The 22621-nt window shown below is 37.9% G+C and overlaps 2 protein-coding genes across 4 annotated transcripts; both read left to right on the top strand.

Moving 5' to 3' along the window:
• The first annotated feature begins 1927 nt into the window (after nt 1-1927).
• LOC111580081 (cytochrome c oxidase subunit 7A2, mitochondrial) lies at nt 1928-15202 on the top strand. 3 transcript variants are annotated; one of them, XM_023287662.3, is made up of 13 exons: nt 1928-2110; nt 2753-2837; nt 3918-4030; nt 4177-4360; nt 4480-4617; nt 7039-7128; nt 7244-7327; nt 7430-7566; nt 7682-8749; nt 9090-9179; nt 11605-11675; nt 13030-13114; nt 14931-15015. In XM_023287662.3, the coding sequence occupies exons 1-9, from the start codon at nt 2028-2030 to the stop codon at nt 7800-7802; spliced, it is 1035 nt and encodes a 344-aa protein (XP_023143430.1). In that variant the 5' UTR covers nt 1928-2027; the 3' UTR covers nt 7803-8749; nt 9090-9179; nt 11605-11675; nt 13030-13114; nt 14931-15015. The 3 variants fall into 3 exon arrangements, with proteins under 3 accessions (XP_023143430.1, XP_054872173.1, XP_054872174.1); XM_055016198.1 differs by having other exon boundaries at nt 8152-8749; XM_055016199.1 differs by lacking the exons at nt 1928-2110; nt 2753-2837; nt 3918-4030; ... (4 more) ...; nt 7430-7566; nt 11605-11675 and having other exon boundaries at nt 8597-8749; nt 14931-15202.
• A 377-nt stretch (nt 15203-15579) lies between these two features.
• Nucleotides 15580-22277, top strand: LOC118471430 (golgin subfamily A member 6-like protein 7). Its single transcript, XM_035955997.2, has one exon. The coding sequence runs from the start codon at nt 16112-16114 to the stop codon at nt 16973-16975; it is 864 nt and encodes a 287-aa protein (XP_035811890.2). The 5' UTR covers nt 15580-16111; the 3' UTR covers nt 16976-22277.
• Nucleotides 22278-22621: the final 344 nt, after the last annotated feature.

Genomic DNA, 22621 nt, shown 5'->3' on the forward strand with positions numbered 1-22621 from the left:
GCATGTGCATGAAACACACTCCGGCGAAAAATAAAACAATTTAAGTGCATTAGTTTGTGGAACTTAAGCCAAGTTTAGATCACAGGGTAGTAGCACCACCTAATGTTAGCTTAGGAAAATTACACTGAAAAAGCAGCTGAGGGGTGTGTCTGAGTTTTTGCTGAAAGTGCCATTTTTTTAACCCCTATAACATTCTATGCTCATGATTTATTGATTTTTTGCTTCATTTTTTGCTGTTGAAAATAGAAATGATCCCACTTTTTGTAGTCTAAACGCACAAACACACTTAAGCTGATGTTTGGCCTCAAGTTGATTAAAAACGCACAGAAGTTTTGTAATTGTAATGAGATTGGTTTATGTTCTAAACTATCCTGTTCTATTTTAGATTTTAAATTCTATTCCAAAACAAATAAAAGAAAAAGAAGAATAATTTCCCCTTGGGGGTCAATAAAGTATTCCTATTCTATTCTATCAGCCTCTGATATTTACACTATTTTGTCTGCATAAATGGCAGAGGGAAAACTTTTTAACCCAATCAATAGCTGTCTTAAAGCAATACCTGTAAAACAAATGCCTTACTAAAATAAAGAATGCAACTTTTGGATGTACAACTTTCACAAATTACCCTTTTAAGGAGACTCAGAGCCTAAAACCCATCCTACACTATGGAACTTGCCACAGGTTTTAAAACATAATATCACTAGACGGCAGCACCAAGCCATGTGCAAGATTGCAGTATTCTAAGAGGGACAGTTTTTTCCCCTTTACTCTGCTTTTACTTGGCACACTTCACAGTTTTCATGCAGTAATATAATATTGTTGCATCTGTGTCAAAGTGATTTGTTTGAGTCAGCCTACATTTGAAATATTCCGACAATAAGAAATTGGAAAAGAAAGCTCAAGATACTGAACCAAAAGGGAAAAATGAATACCTATTAGTGGCCCATGAAAAAAATTCCCATATACAGTACATTCTATTAAATAATGCATAAATCAGAGCGAGAACCATGGGTAGAAATATACACTACTTGAAACTGAATTTGAAACACAAACACTGAATTTGAATCACTTAACTGGAATATTAGTATTGAACAAAATTGAAATTGAATTTATTAGATTAAAAATGAAATCAGTTTCATATTCAATGTTCAAAACCGTGATTCAGTTTTTGTAAATTCAGTTTCTTAATACAGTTAATCAAATTTTACAGTACAATTTCAAATTATATGATTCAAGTTCAATTCATGAATAAAACTATTCAGGTTGTGCAATTCAAGTTCAAACTAAGTCATTCAGTTTTAATATTTTGATCAAATTATTCATATTGAACAATTCCAACTCAAATGATGGGATTCAGATTAATTTTTAACTATTCAAGTTGAACAATGCAAATTCAGGGGCACATATTTCTGCCGGCAGACAACACACTGACCATCATGTACACATTTTCCCATGTTTACTCAGGGATTATGTTCGGAGAATGATAAACTTACAATATTTGTGGGGACCAAAATCGTTTTTAATGAAACATATTTAAAGCAACATTTAAAAAACAAACAAACAAACTAAATAACACTCACAAATCCCCAACTAGAAACAATAAAAGCAGAACAAGAATTATTTCAACATGGACTTACATTAGTATTATAACTAATAGCTCCTATGTTGTCATTCACTATGATTGGGATTTTCATCATGTATAATAGACAGACTTTGGATTGGAGATTGCATAAAGAGCAGAAAACCTAACAATTTCTTAACTGGCCAATTGTCGTTCGAAAAACAAACAAACAAACAAACAAACACAAAAAACAAACAATCAAACAAGCAAACAAACAAAACAAATGCAGTCCAGCACAACTCCTGTTAATTACCGTTGAGTTTCTAATTTACCAGGACACTTGAAGGCAGCACTGGTCGCTCTGTCGCCATAGCAACTTGTACTAAAAGGATACAGAGCTGCCGTTTTTTATCTTCATCACTTCAGCATTTATCGATTTCTGTCAGTAACTTTGACACAACACAACATGAACATGGAAAACGTTGACAAGGATCCAGAGGAGGCACCGGGACGCTCTGTGTTTCCCCAAAAACAAGAGACGAAGACCGGGTAATGTTGTTAGCTTAAATTAGCTTAGTTAGCTTACTTTAGCTGCAGGGTTGAAAAGTCGTCTTTCATGCTGAATGGACTGTAAGAACTTCATGCGCAGTTTGTGTCTTTTAATTTATAATTTATTCAATGATTTTTAAAAGTTATGTCAAAAATGAACAAAACCCAACAAAATACCTGTCATGTTTCACACTGATGTTGTGTCAATTCAGTTGAACCTGTGCGAAGAATTTGGACAATCAAAACTCTCCATACAATATAAAATCATTTATTTTTTTGTATACAAAATAGAACCTGTGCAATATCAGTATATTTAATTTCAGTATGTTCTCCTCTTGCAAGAATCTGTGCAGTATCAGTGTCTTTCTATGTATAGAAAAACCCTGTGCAATACTGTTATTTTACCATTTTCAAAGGAATCTGTGCCATGTCTGAATTTCTACATACAGGAGAGTCTGTACAATATCAACAGTACTTATTTGTATATATATTTATCATTCTGCTTATATCCCTATATTTTTTGCACTATCCCATGTGCTGATGTAGCAGTGCAGGCGCAAGTCTTATCTTATCTTATCTTATCTTATCTTATCTTATCTTATCTTATCTTATCTTATCTTATCTTATCTTATCTTATCCTAGGCTCTCCACTCAGAAGGTTGAAGAAAACCCCAATAAGGAGGTCACCGAGCAGCCAAAGAGAGAAGAGGAGCAGGAACATACAAAGGTTTTAGTTTCTACATGTTTCCTTGTCGTTTTCCTCTCTAATTTCATTGAAGCTATGAAATCATGACGAGTTCATGATGTTTCCCAGCATTTAAAGTTCCTCTCTGGTACTGATTAACCCCTAAAACCTCAGTTCTACTAATCAAACTAACATATTAAGGTGTTTTTTCCCCCCCATAAAAACGTAACGTTGTCACGTTACACCATCCCATTGTCACTTCCTGCAGTTCCAGCACACCAGCTCACCCATCACTCTGCTAAAGGATTATAAAATTACTCTACTTCATATAATTATTATTTTATTGTGACTTAATGTGTGTAATTATTTTTATTTGATTTTAGTTTACTTAAAGTTACCAGTCTGAGGTTTTCACATCACGCACAACTACAAAAATTTTAGGGATAACACATTAAAATCAAAGAAGAGTGGTGGGGAAAGAAGAACTGGCATTGTAAACACTTTAGTAAGTGTAGCACTATCACAGTGTGAAAATAGCCCAGTAAAAGAGCTGCATTCAACAAGAAAGTAGTACAAACGTGCCATAATATTGACCATATTAAGACTGCTACATCATTTAACGTCACATTACCAAGTTTATATCAACTACAAAACACAAAACCAATGGATTTTCACCACATGGGACCTTTAAGTCCTAATATTTGTTCCCTTTCCGGTCCATTGACCTGTTTTTTTTTTTTTTTTTTTTTTTTTTTAAGAAACAAAAGTACTTAGCCAATATGTACCGCACTGTCATACCATCCCACATGAGGTCTTTGTGTGACAATTGAAAACAGAAAAAAATAAAATTCAGAACAGAACAGAAAAATTCTGCAGTGAAAGTGGAAAATGTAATCACAACATAAGACAACTTAATCAGTGAATGAAAGGTGAGAATGTGGTCGTCAAATGTAGCTCTCTCGTATGATCGAATTGTACATTTTTGTCTTTGAAGTCATTTTATTTCGCTTTCATTTTCTTATTATTTACTGTATATTTTTTTATTTGTTTGAAAATGTTTGGTTGATGAGAAATTTTCTTCAAATATTTTGACCCAAATTATCCCCAACAATCACTGCCCAGAGAATGATCAACCTGCAGAGAGAACCGGCAACATTTGTGACCAACATCCAACCTGCAGGTGATGCCAAATCGCTGGAGCGAAGGGCAGAGTTGGAGGAAGCTCGCAGAATTAGGTGATTTTTAAAAAAAATTCTCCTCTTGGTGTCCAAAGTCAGCCCAGCTTCCATGTAGAGTGCTTCTGAAAATGCCTGATGTGAAATTGTCTTGTGAAGCCCTTTTTTTTCGCCTCTGATCCTTTTCACGATGATTTTTGTCACAGACGAGAGCGGCAGGAGAATGATGTGAAGGCCAGCCAGGAAAAATTTGATGAGATCAAGAGAAGCTGGTTGACACTCAATGAGAAGATGATGCCTCAGGAACTGCATGAAGCCTTGAACTGCCATCAGCTGTTGTGCGATACTATCATCGCAGAAAAGAAAAAACTCATAAACGACCTGCAACAGGTAAATCTATAAAGCTGTTAAAGTAGTGATAAAATGTTTGAAGAATTATAGACAAGATATCAGCTTTTGTATAATAACTAGCCTTAGTTGGAAGATACATTTGGCACTGTGCTACACAGGAGTTAAAGAAGAGAGACGATCACTATGTGAAGACCTTGAGGAAGAATGAGGAGGATATTGACCTGCTGATTGAGAGGATGGAGGAGCAGATAGGAACTCTGACTAAAGCTTACAGGGAAGAGCTTGGTCAGACGGAGGTAAGAAGCAGCTTTACATGATTTCTAGAATGCATCTGAATATGTGAGGAGAGTGAGATGGAAAGTGTAACATTGCATTATAAACAAAAGAAAACTAATTCATTTTCTTGATTGATTTTACATTTCACGTCTTAACCTTCTGGCTACCTGCATCACTCTATCTCGTATGGGTCCACCACTTTGTTTCAGACTGAAATATCTCAACAACCATTGGATGGTTTGCTTTGAACCTTTGTGTAGACATCCATGGCTCACAACAGGTGATGGCTAATGAATTTCATGGTTGTCCAAGTTCTCCTGATCTCCTTTAGTACCACCATGAGGTCAACATTTAGGGTTCTGAGTGAAAATATGTCAACTACTATTTTTATTTAACCTTTATTCAACCAAATAAAACCCACTGAAATCAGGATCTCTTTCACAAGGGTGACCAGGCCAAGAGGTCAGCAGCAAACGTCATAAGTAATTACAAGGAGGTGGCAGTATAAGTTAGTATAAGTGTTTTACAATTAAAAGTGCGGAAGCTGTAACACAGACAACAAACAACGATTTAAAAGCACAGGCACTGTTCAGTGGTCTCACACTATCTAGGATAGAACAGAATGCTCCAAGTGGAATAAATTCATACAGTTTCAGTTTAGTCTGTAAAGCATTCCATGCTGAGGGGGCAGCAAAGCTGAAGGCTCTTTTTCCAAATTCAGTCCTTACACGAGGAACAGATAAAACGAGTAGTTTTATCTGTTCAACCCTTCAACCCCTGAGTTGGGACATTCCCTTTCCGGTTACATTTGGATTTGTAAAAGTGTTTTTGGATTTCGACAAAACACTTTTACAAATCCAAATGTAATCGGAAAGGGAATGCCCCAACTCCGGGTTTGAACCGGAAGTGACGACGAGGAGCGGCTAATGCAACGGACAACGAGCGGGTGATGTTTTGCCCGTTTTGTGGGGAACATATAAACCGATTGACGCGGTTTTGTTTTTCGTGTGGTCGGTCTTTAGAGTGTTTAAATGGCGCAGATCAGACCGACAGAGTGCATTAGCCGCTCCTCGTCGTCACTTCCGCTTCAGCCCTGGAGTTGGGACATTCCCTTTCCGGTTACATTTTGATTTGTAAAAGTGTTTTCGGACTTGTAAAAGTGTTTTCGAACTTGTAAAAGTGTTTTGTCGCTTGTAAATTTGTCTTGGAGGTTGTAAAAGTGTTTTGCATTATGTAAAAGTGTTTTTGGATTTGTAAAAGTGTTTTTAGACTTGTAAAAGTGTTTTGTCGCTTGTAAATTTGTCTTGGAGGTTGTAAAAGTGTTTTGCATTATGTAAATTTGGTTTGCACCTCTCGGCCACCGTATGATGGTCTTCAAGAACATGGATTCAAACATCAGGGGTTTCATACATAACAAATTTAAGGAACCAATCAGTTTGACTTCCAGGATGAGGCTTTCTGAATCATTCTTCTTCTTCAGAAGCAGTTCTAAAATGTATGTATAGAGTAGTTTTACAGTGTTGGAGCAGAGTTGTAGGTTAAGCTGTTGGTACACTGGTGAAGAATTGCATCCAAGCCATTCCCCTTGTGGGACTAATAAAGGATATTCTATTCTATTCTATTTTCAGGCAGGAAGGGATTATTTTCATGGGGAAAAAAATTGTAGATATCTAACTTTGATACAGAAATTCGATTTTGGGGGTTCACTGTAGAGGATCTTTAAAATACAGACATGAGAATGACTGTGATCTTCTCATCTTATTCCTGACAGGAGCGAAGGCATATTTCTCAAATCCTTGTACAACTGTTGATTTTTTTTGGTCTCATTTTAGCTTTCTTAACTCTTTCCACCTTGAACGTCTCTGTGCTGGGACTCAGGCCATGTTTGTCAAGAGAACGCAATCCTATACCATTTTTAAAAAGCTGCTGCTTGGCACATATCAACTTAAAAGGCCCTCTGGTACTGCTATTACTAAAGTGGATGTTCTGCCCATTTTTTTGTATTGAATTTTGTGGGGTTTTGCTTGCAAGTTTTTAGAACAGACACAAACATAACACTACTGCCACTGTCTCACTGTTAGAAGGCTGTTCAATCACCAGTATAAAGTTTATATTAGGCGGAAGTAAATGTTCACTGTTGTTATTTAAAATCTCTGTCTAGCCTAATGATGAGACAGTTTTTTTTGCATTTTAAATACTCTCTCATCCATAGAGGCCAAGGTTGTTTATTTTGGCCTCACAGTTTAGAATTATTTGCACGTGTAAATGAAAGCATTAAACACAGTACAGTATGTTTTTGAAAATTCGAAGTAAAAACGAGTTAATTGTTAATCTTTGCCATGAAACTTTCTAAGTGAAAAATATAAATAGTGTTGCAATTATATGCAATTTCAAGCTTGACAAGCAACTTCGAACAAACATTTCCCCAATTCCCATCTCAGGGCTTCCTGATGGAGCGTAAACTCCTGAAGCTGCTGGCTCCCCTGGAGAAGGAAGAACAGACCTTTGTGAAGCTGACAGCTCTCTTTCATGTGAGTCCTTGCAGTTCTGCCGTATGCAGCAGCCCTGACATGGGCTGCCATACATGAGTGTATTGTTGGACACTATGCAGCAAATCTCAGTGAGACATACTGTTTTCTCTTTCAGTCTTTGGGCATCGAAGGCGAGGATGTGCCAGAGTTGGTTGATTTCTTATTAAAGTACAAACAAGAGCAGGGAGTGCAAACTGAGGTGAGGATGGAAAGAGATAATTGCATTGGGTGATTGTGAACAGTACAAAATATGACCTTTTACTTTGTCTGCATCTTCTATTTGTGCTTTGTCTGCCTGCAGGATGTTTGTGCTGAATCCAGTGATGTCACAAAAGCAGCGGAGACCAGTTCTAGCACTAATAAGAGCTCTGAACTGATCCACTATAGCAATGTCCTGCCTGCTCTGAGAAGTTTCCTCAAGCAGCGTGTGGAGTCCAGGTAAGCCCAAGTATGGTTTACTGGATTCCAAATCCTCATACAGGTCACTTATTTGAAAGAGTGTTGGATCTCTCTCTGTTAAGCCTGAAATGGTATGTTGGTGATGCTTTTTAAGGGAGAGCACAGCCCACCAACGTTCCAGTGTTGGCCATGCAGAAGCCCCAGATGCTTCAGATTATAAAGCCTACTGGGACAGTATGGCCAACATAACCCACACTAACACAACCACTAAATAAAAACAGCATTGCATTTCTCATGTTTGAGACATAGACGCATCAAATATTTTAATCTATTGTCGTAGTAGTTGGTGTATTGCAAGTTTTTGTGATGAAGTGTTTCAGCTTTGAATCATTAATTAAATTGAAATTACTTTCTTTAATTTTGGGTAATATAGGATAATATAACAAATATAGGTATAATTCTTGCTACTTTTTATTTTATTTTCATTGTTTAATAAGCTTGTATTGCTTTTATTTGTATTTTTTAAACATTTTATTGTAAACAAAATGCTTTACATTTGCTATTGTGTCTGTATGGTTTTCTTCACTTGAGTTTTTTGTGATTCTTGTTATTTATCCTAACCAGTCGAGGCAGTTGGCTGCTCGACCTGAGCCTGGTTCTGCTAGAGGTTTCTTTCTGCCAAAAGTTCAATAGTCAGGTAAATTGTTAGAGGACATTGTAGGTTCTTAACCCTGATATTTATGCTAGCCAGGTTAATTTATATTAAACATAACATTGTAGAGTATGAACTTTAATATTCAAATTACTGAGGTAAATTCCCAGCATAAATGAAACTGTAGGATCTTAAATTCAATATGTAAGCTTGTTCAGTAAATGTATAATATCCATCTTGTTTTACTGTTGAAAGCACTTTAGGTCAATGGCTCTGGTTTTAAATATGTTAAATCAATAATAGGGATCCTGTTTCTGGGCATCCTGCTTATGTTTTGTCAGTCTAGGCACTGTTTTAAATCTTACTACGAAATGATCAAGTCATTATTATTGTCGGATCCATGTATTGCGGTCTCCGCTCGATGGGGGCAGCAGAGAGCGCAGGACGAACAGAGTCTGCCGGTAATGTTTGTGAAGAAGAAGAAGCTTAGCACGGAAGAAGAGTTTTCCGGTGTCCTTGTGTGAGAGAGGGGACTATAGACGGACGATAAAGATGTTTAAAAACGTTATTGTAAGTACATTTATACTTTGACTTCTACGCCTGTCTTGTAGCTTTGTTACGTAGCTGACGAATCTGACATATGTGTTTGGAAACCAGTAATGGGGATAAAACGCGGCTTCAATTAGCTGCAAACTGTTAGCTCGGGGTCAAAGCTAGGTAACATCACGATGCCGCCTAAAGAGTTAGCATTAGCTTCACCTCTCTGTAAGTTTTGGCTGAATGTTGTTGTCTGTGGTTGATTCTGTGGTCCCTAAAGGACTGAGGGGTTGTATATTCAGCGGCACGGGCTTTAGTCTGCTCTCTGTGTCCTCATGTGGGGGTGACTTTGCTGCTTCTTTGCTGCTTCCAGGCGCTCCAGCAGGTGGCGCGGCGGACCATCTACAGCTCTGCCCGGCGGCAGGTGGACAACAAAGTTCCGCTGAAACAAAAAGCGTTTCAGGTAAACTAGCAACACCACACTGTTTAAATATGCATTATTATAATAGCAGCTACATTATGAGACACTCTTTCTCTATGCAACTTTTCCTTTAAGTGTAACCCAAAAGACCAGATGTGCTCATCTTCATACTGTCATATCCAGCAGGGTTGGCGAGAAGCGGTGTTTTTGTCTTAATTTCTTATTCAAAAGTCAACGATTCCTGCTTGTTTTTCAGTTAAAAAGAACGACAGATACTGATAGAATGATTGCAGTCAGCATGTTCACATTTTAGGCAAAACATCTGAACAACATCTCGCACCGTTTTTTTCAGCAAACAACAAAACTGCGTCTCAGCCAGCTGAGCCGTTGCATCAGCATTATCTGCATTCAGGATGTGTGGTCACAGAAAAACTTGACCAAAAATACCACTATCATACAGATAATCTGTTTCTCTCCAGGTCCTAATGCACTCTATGGCAATCGTCATTGCGCTTTAGTTGAATTTCTTATTTACATATTTTTCTCTTTCTGTTGTCAGACCGCTGACATAATGACTTAATTTTGGCCTATAAATGTTAACCAGCAGTCATTGCAAAACTGTGGCACTGCAGTGAGGATTATAAGCCCTTATTTTATATTCATAGTATGGGTTTAGTTTAATGACTCTGCTGTGTATTTGGCTACATTAACTTTTAAACAGAAAAAACTACAGATTTAAAAAAAAAAAAAAAAAAAAGATGACAAAGACTTCTCCTTGTAACTACCACAAAGCCCCTGACCGTCATTGAGGTGACTTAAATCATGGTTTTGCAAAAGCCCCAGTCATCTTGAGCAGGTATTTCGAGGGAAACATAATCTCGATAAGTTTGCAATCTCATCTTTTTCTCCCCATTTCATCCCTCCATCCAGACTAAAGCTCTATAGTTTCCCTTCCAAAGCCAAGCTTTTCCAAAGAGCACATTAAGTGCATGGGTCTGTAAATGCTGGCTTAGTGTTGCAGTGTGTACCGTGTACTGTTTACGAACGTTGCCCAGTGTGGGTAGGAGGCAGTCTTTAGTTGCTCTTAACTTTCTCTGTGAATAATCGTTTTAAAAGCCGAGATGCTGTCAATAACCTGGATTCCTGTAGATTTTGTCTGGGGAGATCCTGACTGAAACAATAATTAGGTCAGTTGGACTGTCTCTCAGTTTATACTATATGTTGGTTGTGATGCAGTTGTTTTGTTTTCCAGCTGAAAGCATGGTGAGGAAAAGATGACATGAAAACATTGCTTAATATTTAAACTGCTTAATGTAGACGGTTTCAGATTCTATGCCTGGTGTCCTTTGTGACCTCAGTGCTCTATGTTCCTCTGGCACTGGGTAATAACTGTGCAATTGTATTATCACTATATGATTGTGTCATCTTATGGTTGTGCTACAAAACAACAGAAACAAAACTAGGTTACAGTAGTGATGGTGTAAATGTCAGACTATGAGTTAGATTGAAAAGGACTCACCATTATTGCAATCAACCATAGTGACATCTGCTGGGTAAATCACTGGTATTGCAGTTGAACATGTGAATTAAATAATAGACGATAATGAAACAGAATGCAGACATTTTTGACTTCTTTAAATATTAGTTGCTTTGCTGCCAGTTACTTAAATGTGAATATGTCCTGTTTCTTTCCTCCTTTATGATAGTCAGCTGAATATCTTGAGGTTATAGACAAAACAAAACACTAAAGAACGTCATCTTCATCTCTTACAAACACTGATCGCCTTTTTTCTACCACTTTGCATCGAAAATTATAGACATAGTAATCACCAGTGCAAATTATTGTAAAACTGTGGTCGATGTGTCTGCTTAGGGTGACACATGAGCAGTCTGGTCTTACACTTTCTGTGGGTTTGAAATAAAAAATACCTTAGATATCTTTGTAGTTTTATATCATTAGTTCTACTCCCTCTCCACACACAGTTCACATTTTTGACAATAGGACTTTAGAAACTTTTAGACTCTATCTTCAACAAATTAGGCTTTGTGAGAAATGTTTATTTTCTAGTAAAAGTCCAAAAATGACTTTATAGTTGTCCTGAAAGGTCCAAAAAAAATGCAAAGAGAGAAACTTCACTTGCTATAAACAGACAGGACGTTTTCCTTTAACCATGCCAAGAAGCAAGTACTTTAATATTTTTGGCTGCAGTGAACAGTTTGGAGAGATCAAACCAGGTAATGTATGTGGTATCATTTGCTGAGTATTTGCTCTGTTATGGTGTCTTATACATTTTGAGTTTTGATAGTCAATTTTTGGCCTGTCATTATGCAGTTTTGTGTCTACAGAAAGCTGGGCTCTATATGAGCAAGTACCTCAGAAATATATAATTTATTTATCGTCTTTTACATATTGCCTTTGATAGTTTATGTGACACATGTTAAACAATGCATATTTCCATTTCTTTAGTGATGCTTCTTCTAATGAAGACCTGAACTCTCAGTTACTCTCAGTTTAGCTCCACAGATAAGTAGCCAAATGTGAGGAAACTAATTCTGCATGTTATGCTGTTTGTTTAACTTGCAGTGAGTTGGTGACTAATTGCAATACTTAACTGATTCTTGTCGGTAGTTTTTATTTAAAGGAATTGATGTTGAGAAAAGGTCAGGGGACTGATCCTAGTTGCTAAAGAACATGGAGATGATTTAAACAGCTGCGGTGTTGTAGACTAAACAGACAAGATGGATGTCTGGTTTGTTCTTCTGCTCTGGTTGTAACCGCTGAAATATGCTTTGTTTAATGTCAGCAAGAGTAGCTGCATGATAAACTGTAACAACTAAAAACGCTACAGATTCTTTTGGGAGGTTTTCCTGTTGGTCAGTTTGCCGTGAATATCAGAGAAAAAAACTAACAAGACCTCTGAACCACCAGAAGGACGATTAGAAATCTGTGATATTGACCAGTGGTAAAAATCTCCTAAATGTCAGTGTGGCTGCTGTGAAGAGAATATTATTAATGCATCAGTATTGTCATGATGGCACCGTTGTAGCTTAGGTGTCATTATCTAGTTGGAATATGCTGATCCTCTGATCTCCAAACAGTTTTGTGGGCAATTTTTGCTCCTCTTACATTTTTACTCGCTGTGGGCTAATTTTTCACTGCATTTTGTGCATTTGTAAAATCATGCCATGAACCATAAAGTAAGGAAATGCTAAGTATTTTTAAATCATTTCATAAAAAATATGGATTAAACATGCAAGACAGATGTTACGAAACTCTGGGGGAAAACATGGTAGTGCAATATACTATAGATATTTTACTATTAATACTTTTTTTTACATCTCTAAACTCTGCCTTTTTCAAACTACTCAGTACATCAGTTCCATAAAGATGTTTCACCATGCTACATGTATCTTCCAACCCTCTTCCTCCTCTGTATACCATTTTTGAGCCATGCTGCATGTCTTTTATTGCTTAAGTATACTCTGTTTTCCTCTCACTCTTTCAAATTTGTCTCCAGGGCAGAATTTTGAGTTTATTTTGGCAATTTTTTTTTAATAGGGTAGGGATTCTGATTAAAATATCAAAATTTAAAGCTTGGCCAGTTTTGCAGATGGAGCAGCCCGTCACACATTATACACTTAAGGATTGTCTAAAACTGAGGATTCTTCCTGTTTTTATGCCTTTCAGATGGTGGGTTTTGGGGTTCAGTTAATTGAACATTCAAACTACCTCTGTTTTACTGTTTCAGGTGGTGTGTAGAGTCTGTACAGGGAAAAAAGTTATTTTCAGACATAAATATTTTTAATTTGAGTGTGAAACGTTTGCAGTTGTATTACAGTGATTGTAGCAGTGTTTACGTGGCATTTGTTTATCTTTTCCATCGTGTTGCAGGAGGATAATGGGATGCCAGTTCATCTAAAAGGAGGCAGCGTAGACGCTCTGCTGTACAGAACAACGATGGCACTCACCATCCTGGGTGAGAACGTCTTTCTTCTTTATGTTTATTGAAGTCACCAGCATCTTTGAGAAAAGTTTCATTTAAAACGTTAAAGGAACTGCAGTAGTTTTCATTAAAACAGAAAAATGCATATTTAAACAGTTCCAGTGTTAATCCATGCCTGATCGTTAGGTTTGGGTGCAATGTTTATTTATAGTGCAACACCTTCATAACACTGTACTGTGCGAAACGGTGTATGACGCTATTTATGTAAACCAATCAGTCTTTCTTTTGACACATTAAAAGCTGTAGCATTGTGATTAAAGTTGAATGCTTTAAACAATGCAAATTGACTCACATACACAAAATGTCACAAAATATAGACTCCTGATGAAATAATAGGTCGTTCTCCATAGTGCATACACATTAATTATGGTGGATGTGATGACCAGGTAGTAACACGCAATACGTGATCAGCCCTGTTCTAACAGCTGCTGTAAAAAAATCAAATCAAATCACTTAAACAAAAGAAAAGGTTTCAGTGGTGAGGACTTTACTTAGATTAATGGAATCTCAGGGAAGTTTTCCCGACAGGACGCGTGTAAAACTATACACTCACTATATTCAGCTGTCCTGTGTTCAAGCAAATACAATACAATACATGATCAACATCAGAGCAAAACTAGTGACGTCATCTGAATATACCACTCGTACAACACAAAAACACCTAGTGAATCTAAAAAACAAAAGAAGTCTTTGTTTCTACCACTGATTTTGTGTTTTAATAATATTGTTGGCCATGTTAAGAAGTAAGTAGATGATTCCTAGTGCACAGGTAACAAAATAACATTGTCCTTGAACATGGGATGTTCTGTTGAGGCCTTAAACACCAGGACCCAGTCTTTAATATGTCTATCCAGATTTTTACCTGAAAGGTTTATTTAAACTTTGTGTGTATATAGATTTCAAGGTTATGAAATTGAGTCTGAGTTTGAGTGCATATTGAAAGTGACACTCTAATTTGAACAAAAGTGATCCAGCCAGAGATCTTTTTGTGTTTTAGCTGAAAGTGTGTTTCAGTCCTCAAAGACTTAAAAGCTTAAGTGGATCATATTTCCTAAAATATTTGTGAAGGCTCCGATCCATGTGGCTGTATTCGTGTGTTTGGAGGAAATGATTTTCACTGTTGATAACTCAGTAATTTGTTCTTTCAGTCGAACACTAATATGAGACCTCATAATAAACAAAGCTTAACTAAGTCTCTATAAAAACGTCAGAATTAAAACAGATCTCTGTCATATTTTATTCAGAGCTCAAGGTGACATCTTAAAAAGCATTTAGTCTGATAAACAGTCAAGAGAAGGAAAGCACTTTGTTGTAATGATGTTACAGCTGACATTAAATTCCTCAGCTGTTTATCAGCTGTTTTAATGATTTAATTAATAGCCCTTTTCACAGCAAGAAAAAGTGGAATTGTTGATGTACAGGCTGACTGCGTTACATTTGGGAAACCACTTCCAGGGCTCTGGGTTTGTGTTGACTCAGTATATTTTATAGTACATTGTTTTTCCATCTATTACATGTCAAAATGTCTTTTATTGATAATTTTATATATGCACAGAGCAACATGTCACATTGCAATACATTCTTACTTTGCAGTCGCATTATGTAAATAAAAGAATAATTTAAGCTTACAGAAAGCAGTTAAATACAAAGATGCGTTGGGACTGTAATAATATGTACATAGAAATAATGAGCTAACAAGTGTTCGTGCCTACATCGTGTGCATCATTTTCCAGAATCCAGCTGTTAAACTACATTTTATTATTCTCCTTTTAACGTCTTGTCCTTTCAGGAGCCGGATATGTTGTGTATGAGCTGGTGAAGGCAGCGTACCCTCAGAAGAAAGACTAACTCCTCCGCCTCTGTTTACCTCCACTTTTACAAACCGGTCTATATTGTATAGAAAGATATTCCTCCGTCCATGTCGGGCCGAGTGTTTCCTGTCATGGTGCGATATTGTTTCATGTTCATGGGATCAATATTTATTTCTTGTATTCCTTCTCTGATGACCTGAGGATCAATAATAAAAAAAAAACAAAATGCCTCTCATGGCCAAACACCCTGCTTGTGGCTCTTGACTATTTGTGGAAGCAAGTGAGACATCTGGTCTTATGTATGAAAAACTGAAATTGGACCAGAGCTGCAACAATAAAATGTCAAAGAAGAAAATATCATTCATGATGGCAAAATGACTATGGAAATGAGATTTAGAACAAACAAAAACAGCTATCAGGTACAGACCTTACAAATTAGAACAGAGAAAACCCAACATTCCGTTATAGAATATGTATGTGTGTGTATGTATGTATACATATATATATATATATATATATATATATATATATATATATATATATATATATATATATATATATATATATATATATATATATATATACATATACATATATACATATATACACATACATACATACACACACATACATATACAGGGCTTAAAGTGAAAAACAATCCTAAGCCTGAACTTTTTTGCTTTTGGATGGGGTTCGGGGTACAATCTAGCTAACTAATGAGAAATTAAGATATTTGCCTTTGCAAACTCAAACTGCAGATTATAGTAATACCAAAAAAGGTCAGTAGGTGGTGGTAGGTACTACATCTGACTACAACATGGTGCAAATATATTGTTTCACAACCAGTCAGTTAAAGACATGGAAAAGGACATTGATTAAGTTTTTTACAATATGTGCCCCATTTGCACTATTTATTCTGAAATACAACAGTGAATTGGTAGAACCACCCACTGCCATCTAGAGCCAACTACAGCGAGGAAACCAGCAACCAGCTAAGAAACCACAGCGACAAATCCACCAAACTCACCAAACCAACGAAATCCCAAACTTCTTCCAGAACTTCAGTGTTCTTGAAGAAACCACAACATCTACAACCACAACTACTACAGTTGTTACACTTTATTTGTTGTCAACACCTCTGCTAAACATTTTTGGTACCATGGCTAACAGGTACAATCCCAAGCACAGAGGAGGCACTACTTACTGTGGGCCAAACCAGCACTATGACAACCCCGCAGGGCCCCGAAGCTCCCGTGGAGCCTCTCAGGAAGAAACCGACTACCTGAGAGAGCACAACCACAACATGAGCATTCGCATCAAGGAGCTCATCGCTGAGAACCAGCAGTACTCCTTTAAGATGCTGAGCTCTAAGGCCAGGATTGAGCACCTGCAGGAGATTCTGCTGGAGAAAGAGAAGGAGCTACAGGACAAACGCCAGCAGAACGAGGAGAGAACCTCGGTCCTGGAAATGCAGCTCAGAGAGCGCGAGCAGGCCGAAGAACCAGCCGAGAACACCATCGAGTCCGAAGAACAACAGGACTTGGAGTTCTCCATTGAGAAGATGAAAACATCCATGAGCTGGGGAGACATCATGGACGACGTCGATGAAATGAAAGAGCAGCTGGAACTCAAAGACGGAGAGATCCTGAGACTCAAAAAGGAGAACCGGAGTCTCTCTGCTGCTCTCAGAGCTGCCCAGAACATGCAGAGGGATGAGGACAAATCTCTGGAGGACAACAAAGAGCTGCAAGAGCAGAAAAAGGTCCTCGACAAGGAAAGGAAGGCGGTGCGGAGAGACCTGAAAGAGCTTGAGCAAAAGACGAAAGAGCTGCAAGAGGAAAAGATCTTTCTGGAGAAGCAGCAACAAGAAGTTCTGACAAACCAGAAAGAGCTGCAACAGAGGAGACAGAGATCTGCAAGAAGAGAAGATCTTTCTGGAGAAACAGCAAGAACAACTCCAGACCGACCAGACAGAGCTCGAGCAGAAGAGCAAACATCTGAACGAGGAAAAGATCTTTCTTGAAAAGCAGAAAAAAGAAGTCCTGAAAAACCTGAAAGCAGTTGAGCAGAAGGACAAAGGGCTGCAAGAAGGAAAGATGTGTCTGGACAAGCAGAAAAAAGAGATCCAGACAAGTAAGAGAGAGCTTGAGCAGGGCAGAAAAGAGCTGCAGAATGAAAAAGAAGCATCAGAGGAGATGAAGAAAGAACTTCAAGCTGAGAAGAAAGAACTTGAAGAGACACGAAAAGTTCTGGAAGCTCAGAATTTTGAAGTCAACAAAGAAGACAGAGGTGGAACAACAGCGAAATATTTTGGAAAAGAAACAGAAAGAACTGGATGAGGTGAAAGAGAAAATGAAAGAGGCTTATGTGAAAATGAAAGAGGAGAAGAAAAAAATGAAAAAAGACATGAAGAAACTAGAGATGGAGGACAAGAGTGAGATCCTGGAGCAACAGAGACTGGAAATCCAGGAAAAGATTGACAAACTGGAGAGTGAAAAGACAAATCTAGAAGAGGAGAATAAAGGCCTCCAAGACAAGAATAAAGAATTGGAGCAAGAAAAGACAGAAATAGAGGTGAAGTATGAACATCTGCAGAGCGAGAACCAAGAACTGAAGCAGCAGAAAACAGAAACAGAAGACAGAAATAAAGAGCTGCAAGAAGCCAAGATGAAGCTGCAGCAATAGATTCAAGACCTGGAGGTGAAGCAGCAAGAAAACGAGCAGAAGAAGAAGAAGAAGAAGAAGGTGGGCTGCTGGAGCTGGATGTTCAGGAAGGCCTGAGGTGGACTTCCTCATGCTCCACTCCCCCTTTTCTCGCTCCTTCAACTCTCATCCTTTCTGCCTCCACCTTCCCCATCCTTCCTCCATCTCATCTTCACCTCTCCATCCTCCCATCATCATCCAAAAAAACTTTCCTCACCTCTTCAACTTCACCCCATCTTCTCTCTACCTCACCCCCATCACCCCTTTCCTCTATCACCCCCTCTATAAACCCACCCCCCCAAAAAAAATCCCTCCAAAAATAAAAAAACAAACTCAAAAATATTTCTTCATGTTTCTGCATATTCACCATGTTTTTCATTACCTCAGTTTAATTAACAGCGTTACTTTTTACTGTTCTATTTTAGCTGTATTTTAATTCACTTATTTTATCTCAGTGATGTGAATTAAAGCTTATTTGCAGATAGACTCCTGTCTGCAAGTAAAAGAATGTCAATTCCCAGCAGCAACATGAAAAAAAAAACACATTAATCCACCATGTTTTCCTCAGAAAACTCTGACCTCATGTATTATATGTGACTTTATCTACTGTATATGATTACTAGCACCTGCTGCTAGGAAAAGTCTAAATTTTCTCCTAAATCTACAAGAGCATTTTTACAGCAAAAATGTAGATTTGAAGTGGAATTTAAGTTTCAGTTGAACAAGGTCTTCCCTTTTACTCTGCATTTCTGTAACATTTTTATTCTCATAATTGAGAGATTTTTAAAAAAATAATCAAAATCGATAAAGCAGAACCAGAGATATCATCTTTTTTGTCCTACACATCTTTCTTCCTTGTCAAAACTCGACGGCTATATTACCCACAAAGCAACACTTTGCACAATATGATGTGCAAAATGTGTAGTATTTCAATTTCAAGGGAAATATTTTCATTACATGCACAATCTTTGACTTTCACATACAACACGGCATTATAATGTGCAGTATCAGCATGAGGCAACACAGCTAATTTACATTTTATTTTGGTGAAAACAATTACATTTTTTTGTAAAACCAAGGCTCACAATGTCACTGTTGCACTATCAATATTCAGACACGTTCAAAACAAGTCAGACAGAAAGTTTTTAAGGGAATATAGGAGTTTGTATCAAAAAAAATATCAGGAATTTGATGTGAACAAAATATTTTAGACATTTTAAATAAAATAAACACACAGATATACAACATCTGAGCATTTAATTTAGCATCACAAAGCTCTGATGTGAAGGTTTTCCAAAGTAAAAAAAAATATTTTGGATGGTTTTGTCAGAGTTATATAAAAATAGCTTTTTAAAGCAGTTTTTAATTATTGATGCAGATGCACTTCTTTACAGCCTTCCTGCTCGATGATACTCCTTACACCCATAAAATGTTCGTGCATCCATTTCCTATGAGAAATAGTATACAGTGCAGCAAAATAAACTGATTATGGAGATAAGTGTGCATCCCTGCACATCTCCATCTATGGCATGTTGTTGTACAAACAAAAGTGGTCCAACTGCACGATCTGGCACTGAGGCAACAAGTTAAAAACTACCATTTGAGTATAAACAAAGATAAAAAAGTGTGTTTGTTCAATCAAATATGCTTCTTCACGTATTCTAAACAACACAGATAGTATGTATACAAAGTTAGTTACATTTAAACATATTAAAAAGTGAAATGTATTTTACCTTCTGCTAGCAGTGTGTCGAAGCCGGCCATGGTTCCAAAGGACTGTTTCACCCCCCGACCTAAGGTCAAACCCACGCCCACATCAGATTTAATTGGTCACAGATTTTTAATGTGATGTTTTACTTTTAAAAAATTAAAGGAAAACCGGTGTTGTGGCCAAAATAGTGCTTTTTTGGCCTGAAGGAAACAACATGCCATAGAAGGTTAATCCTGTGCTGCCATTAGTTCAATATTTATCTACTGACTCACATCAATGCCTCATAATCTTTGTACAAAAGCAGGAAACCACACTTTAAGATCCCACTAACCCTTCTTCCTTCTACCACTAGAGGGCAACAGTTCCAAAGAAATCAAGTGAGATTTCAAGGCTGATTCACAGAGTGAAGCCTACACAATTAATGTTCAAGGATTAATGCAGTCAGTCTAAAACTAGTCCAATTGTGAGAAATTTAGTCTCATTGGGAACTTTTCTGAAAATTTTAAGTAGAATCACATCACTAGAAAACACACTCAGGAACTTACAGAGTAAAAGAATGATTCATTTGGCAAATACCTGATGTTCAGTGTAGTTTCTGTGTTGGGTGGGTTCTTTTCTGCTGTCTGTTTTAATTTAACTGAGCATGCAGAAGGCAGCCTCAGGCCAGTGCTGCTATCAGTCCACACCCAGCACACATCATTTAATACTTTAAAGTTACCGGTTAGCAGCAGCTCTACTATCTACATGGAAACCAACACTTATCAGCACTCAGGAATCTGCTATGTCAGAAAACTAACATCTGACTGAACAGAGCCGAAAATTGAATGAAAAATGGATGTTTTTGTGCAGGTTAATCAAAAAATTAGGTGACATCTCATTGATTAGCAGAAGAGTTGATTGGAAAGATTGGAAAAGAGTGAACTACAGTCCTGGTGAGGGTCACTCAGCTACCATAGGGTGCCAAAAATGTTTACGCATTTCTCTCTTTTTAATGTTTTAAATCCAGAATTTTGCCAAAACCACTGACTGTATGTAAAGATGAACTAACCATCTGTGCTGTCACCCATATGTTTCCTGCAGAGTGGTTTTGAAGCTCAGTGTAGTGGCTCTTCATCTTGGCAGTGCCTGATTCTCCTCCCTCCTGGCTAATCAAAAAATGAGCAAAGACATGGCGCATGAGTGGAGCTGAGGTAAGCCATACAAACTTCTCTAGACATGGACTGTCATGTGACGCCACCCACCTGTCACTCAAAGCAGCCAGTTGTGTATGCAATTTAAACAGGTGAGTAAAGGTTGGGTTATACTTTCCACACGAACGAGCCGTGTGGAAATGAGCTACACGGAAATCCGGGCGAGAGAACGTGTGTGCATTTATACTCCGTGCGGCGTCTGCTTCCAAACTGCAGGGGGCAGTGTATCGCAAACACACGTCTACCTGGTCTACTCTGGTACTAAACTAGAGTAGAAGAAGTTTGCCATCGTTTACACCACTTACAACATGGCATTTTACCACACCATGAGTTGTTCATAACCCGGTTGTCGTGGTGATCTCTGTGTGATGAATCGTATAAGTGCGCCTATTTCTAGACTTTAGCTATGAATAGGTCCTGGTCCTCTGCCATGCTTTTCCGTGCGGCTCTGTCCGCGTAGTTAGAAAAATGTGGAGGTGCACGAAATGGAAATTTTCCGCTTGAGAAGGGCCACTCCAGGGGACGTAGCTGCTAAAATGATGCAATTTTTCCGCATGGAGCTGCACGGACCTCGCGGATGCGGAAAGCATAAAGCAGGCTTTTACAGGCAAATCCCTTCCCTGTACAGTTGTCATGATTGACATTAGCTATAGAGACCAAAACTATTTTTTGTTCCAGCCTGTAAAGATGTTTATTTATGCTGTAAAGTTAGACTTTTTAACATGGGGGTCAATGGGGATTGACTCACTTTTGGAACCAGCCTCAAGTGGTTATTTGAGGAACTGCAGTTTTTGGCACTTCATTTTTGAGTCCATGAAGTTGCTCCTTGGTTGTTATACAGCAGCATGACAGACTTTAAGATGACAATTTAAAGAAACAGTGGCACTACATCAAATCTGGGGGTTTTGATGCATCGAGACAAATCAAATTTAGGGGTTTGGGACAATGAGTAGTTCGTGATCGTGACTAACAACTGATGACATATTGTGATTTTCTAATGCAGTCTCCAATTTTGACATAGCAGAATTTTTGCATAGCAGAATTGCTGAATTTTGTGGAAATTGTGAGACAATAACACATTACAAAAACTGCAAAACAAAAACAATATTGGTGTTACCACAGAGGGAAAGAGTTTTGGAAAGTTTTGACAAAATGGAAAGACCCAAATTCGGCATTCTATCACTCTTCATTGGCTTTTAGATAATGACAGTTCCATAGGGTGATTTTAGCATTATAACAGCTTAACAATTTAAGCATGCTTTTACAAATGTTCCAATTTTGAGATCATCCAACAAGTGCCGGACTGTGACATTTTAGGGGAACTGCAGTACTTTTGGTGTTTCTGGTGCAGTTTGGTATATTTAGGGGGCTGATAATCATCAAGAATGTCAAAGTGAATTTAAATTGTGACAAACATTTTGAGGGGAGAATGTGAAGATTTTTGAAGTTCTCCACCAGAAATTAAGGTATGGAAACTATAACACATTTGGACCTATAAAAATGCTGTCAAATTTGGGGGATATTATAAATTGGATTATTACTAAGGATACATTTAGGAAATACTGGCATTTGGAGGTGGTAAAGTCAAACTGAGAAGAGAACTGCTCAGTCACAACATCCTTTCTTTCTGTGTGACGCTGCACCGGTCGGCTATTCGTAGAGTTTTGAGTCATTTGTCATAAAATGTAGTTGTGGCAGCTGTTTGTGCTTTATGAATCCTGCCGGGAGCCCAGAAACTTCTGCTGCGGCGCTGAACTCCAGAATGATGCATTAAGGGGGAAAAGACTGACTTGGGGGTTTAGTTTACTAGCCTGTGTAATATTTTCCCATTGATTCATGAGCTGAAAAAGGGGGTAAAAGCCTCTGACGGTTTCCCTCCGCTGATCCCCCTCTTCCCGAAAAGCAGTTGTGCGCTGCTGTCTCCTTGCGGCCGAGACGCACAGAAGCCCATCAGCGGAAAGGAATGCAGAAAACTATGTAAAAGTTTCCGAGTGTGTGAGTTCGTGTGTGAGTCTCTGTGTGTCTCCCAGCATTTTCAGAGGTTACACATCACTTTTTGGCCCGG

This window comes from Amphiprion ocellaris, chromosome 12 (assembly GCF_022539595.1).
Source record: "Amphiprion ocellaris isolate individual 3 ecotype Okinawa chromosome 12, ASM2253959v1, whole genome shotgun sequence".
In the NCBI taxonomy this organism is placed as follows: Eukaryota; Metazoa; Chordata; class Actinopteri; family Pomacentridae; genus Amphiprion; species Amphiprion ocellaris.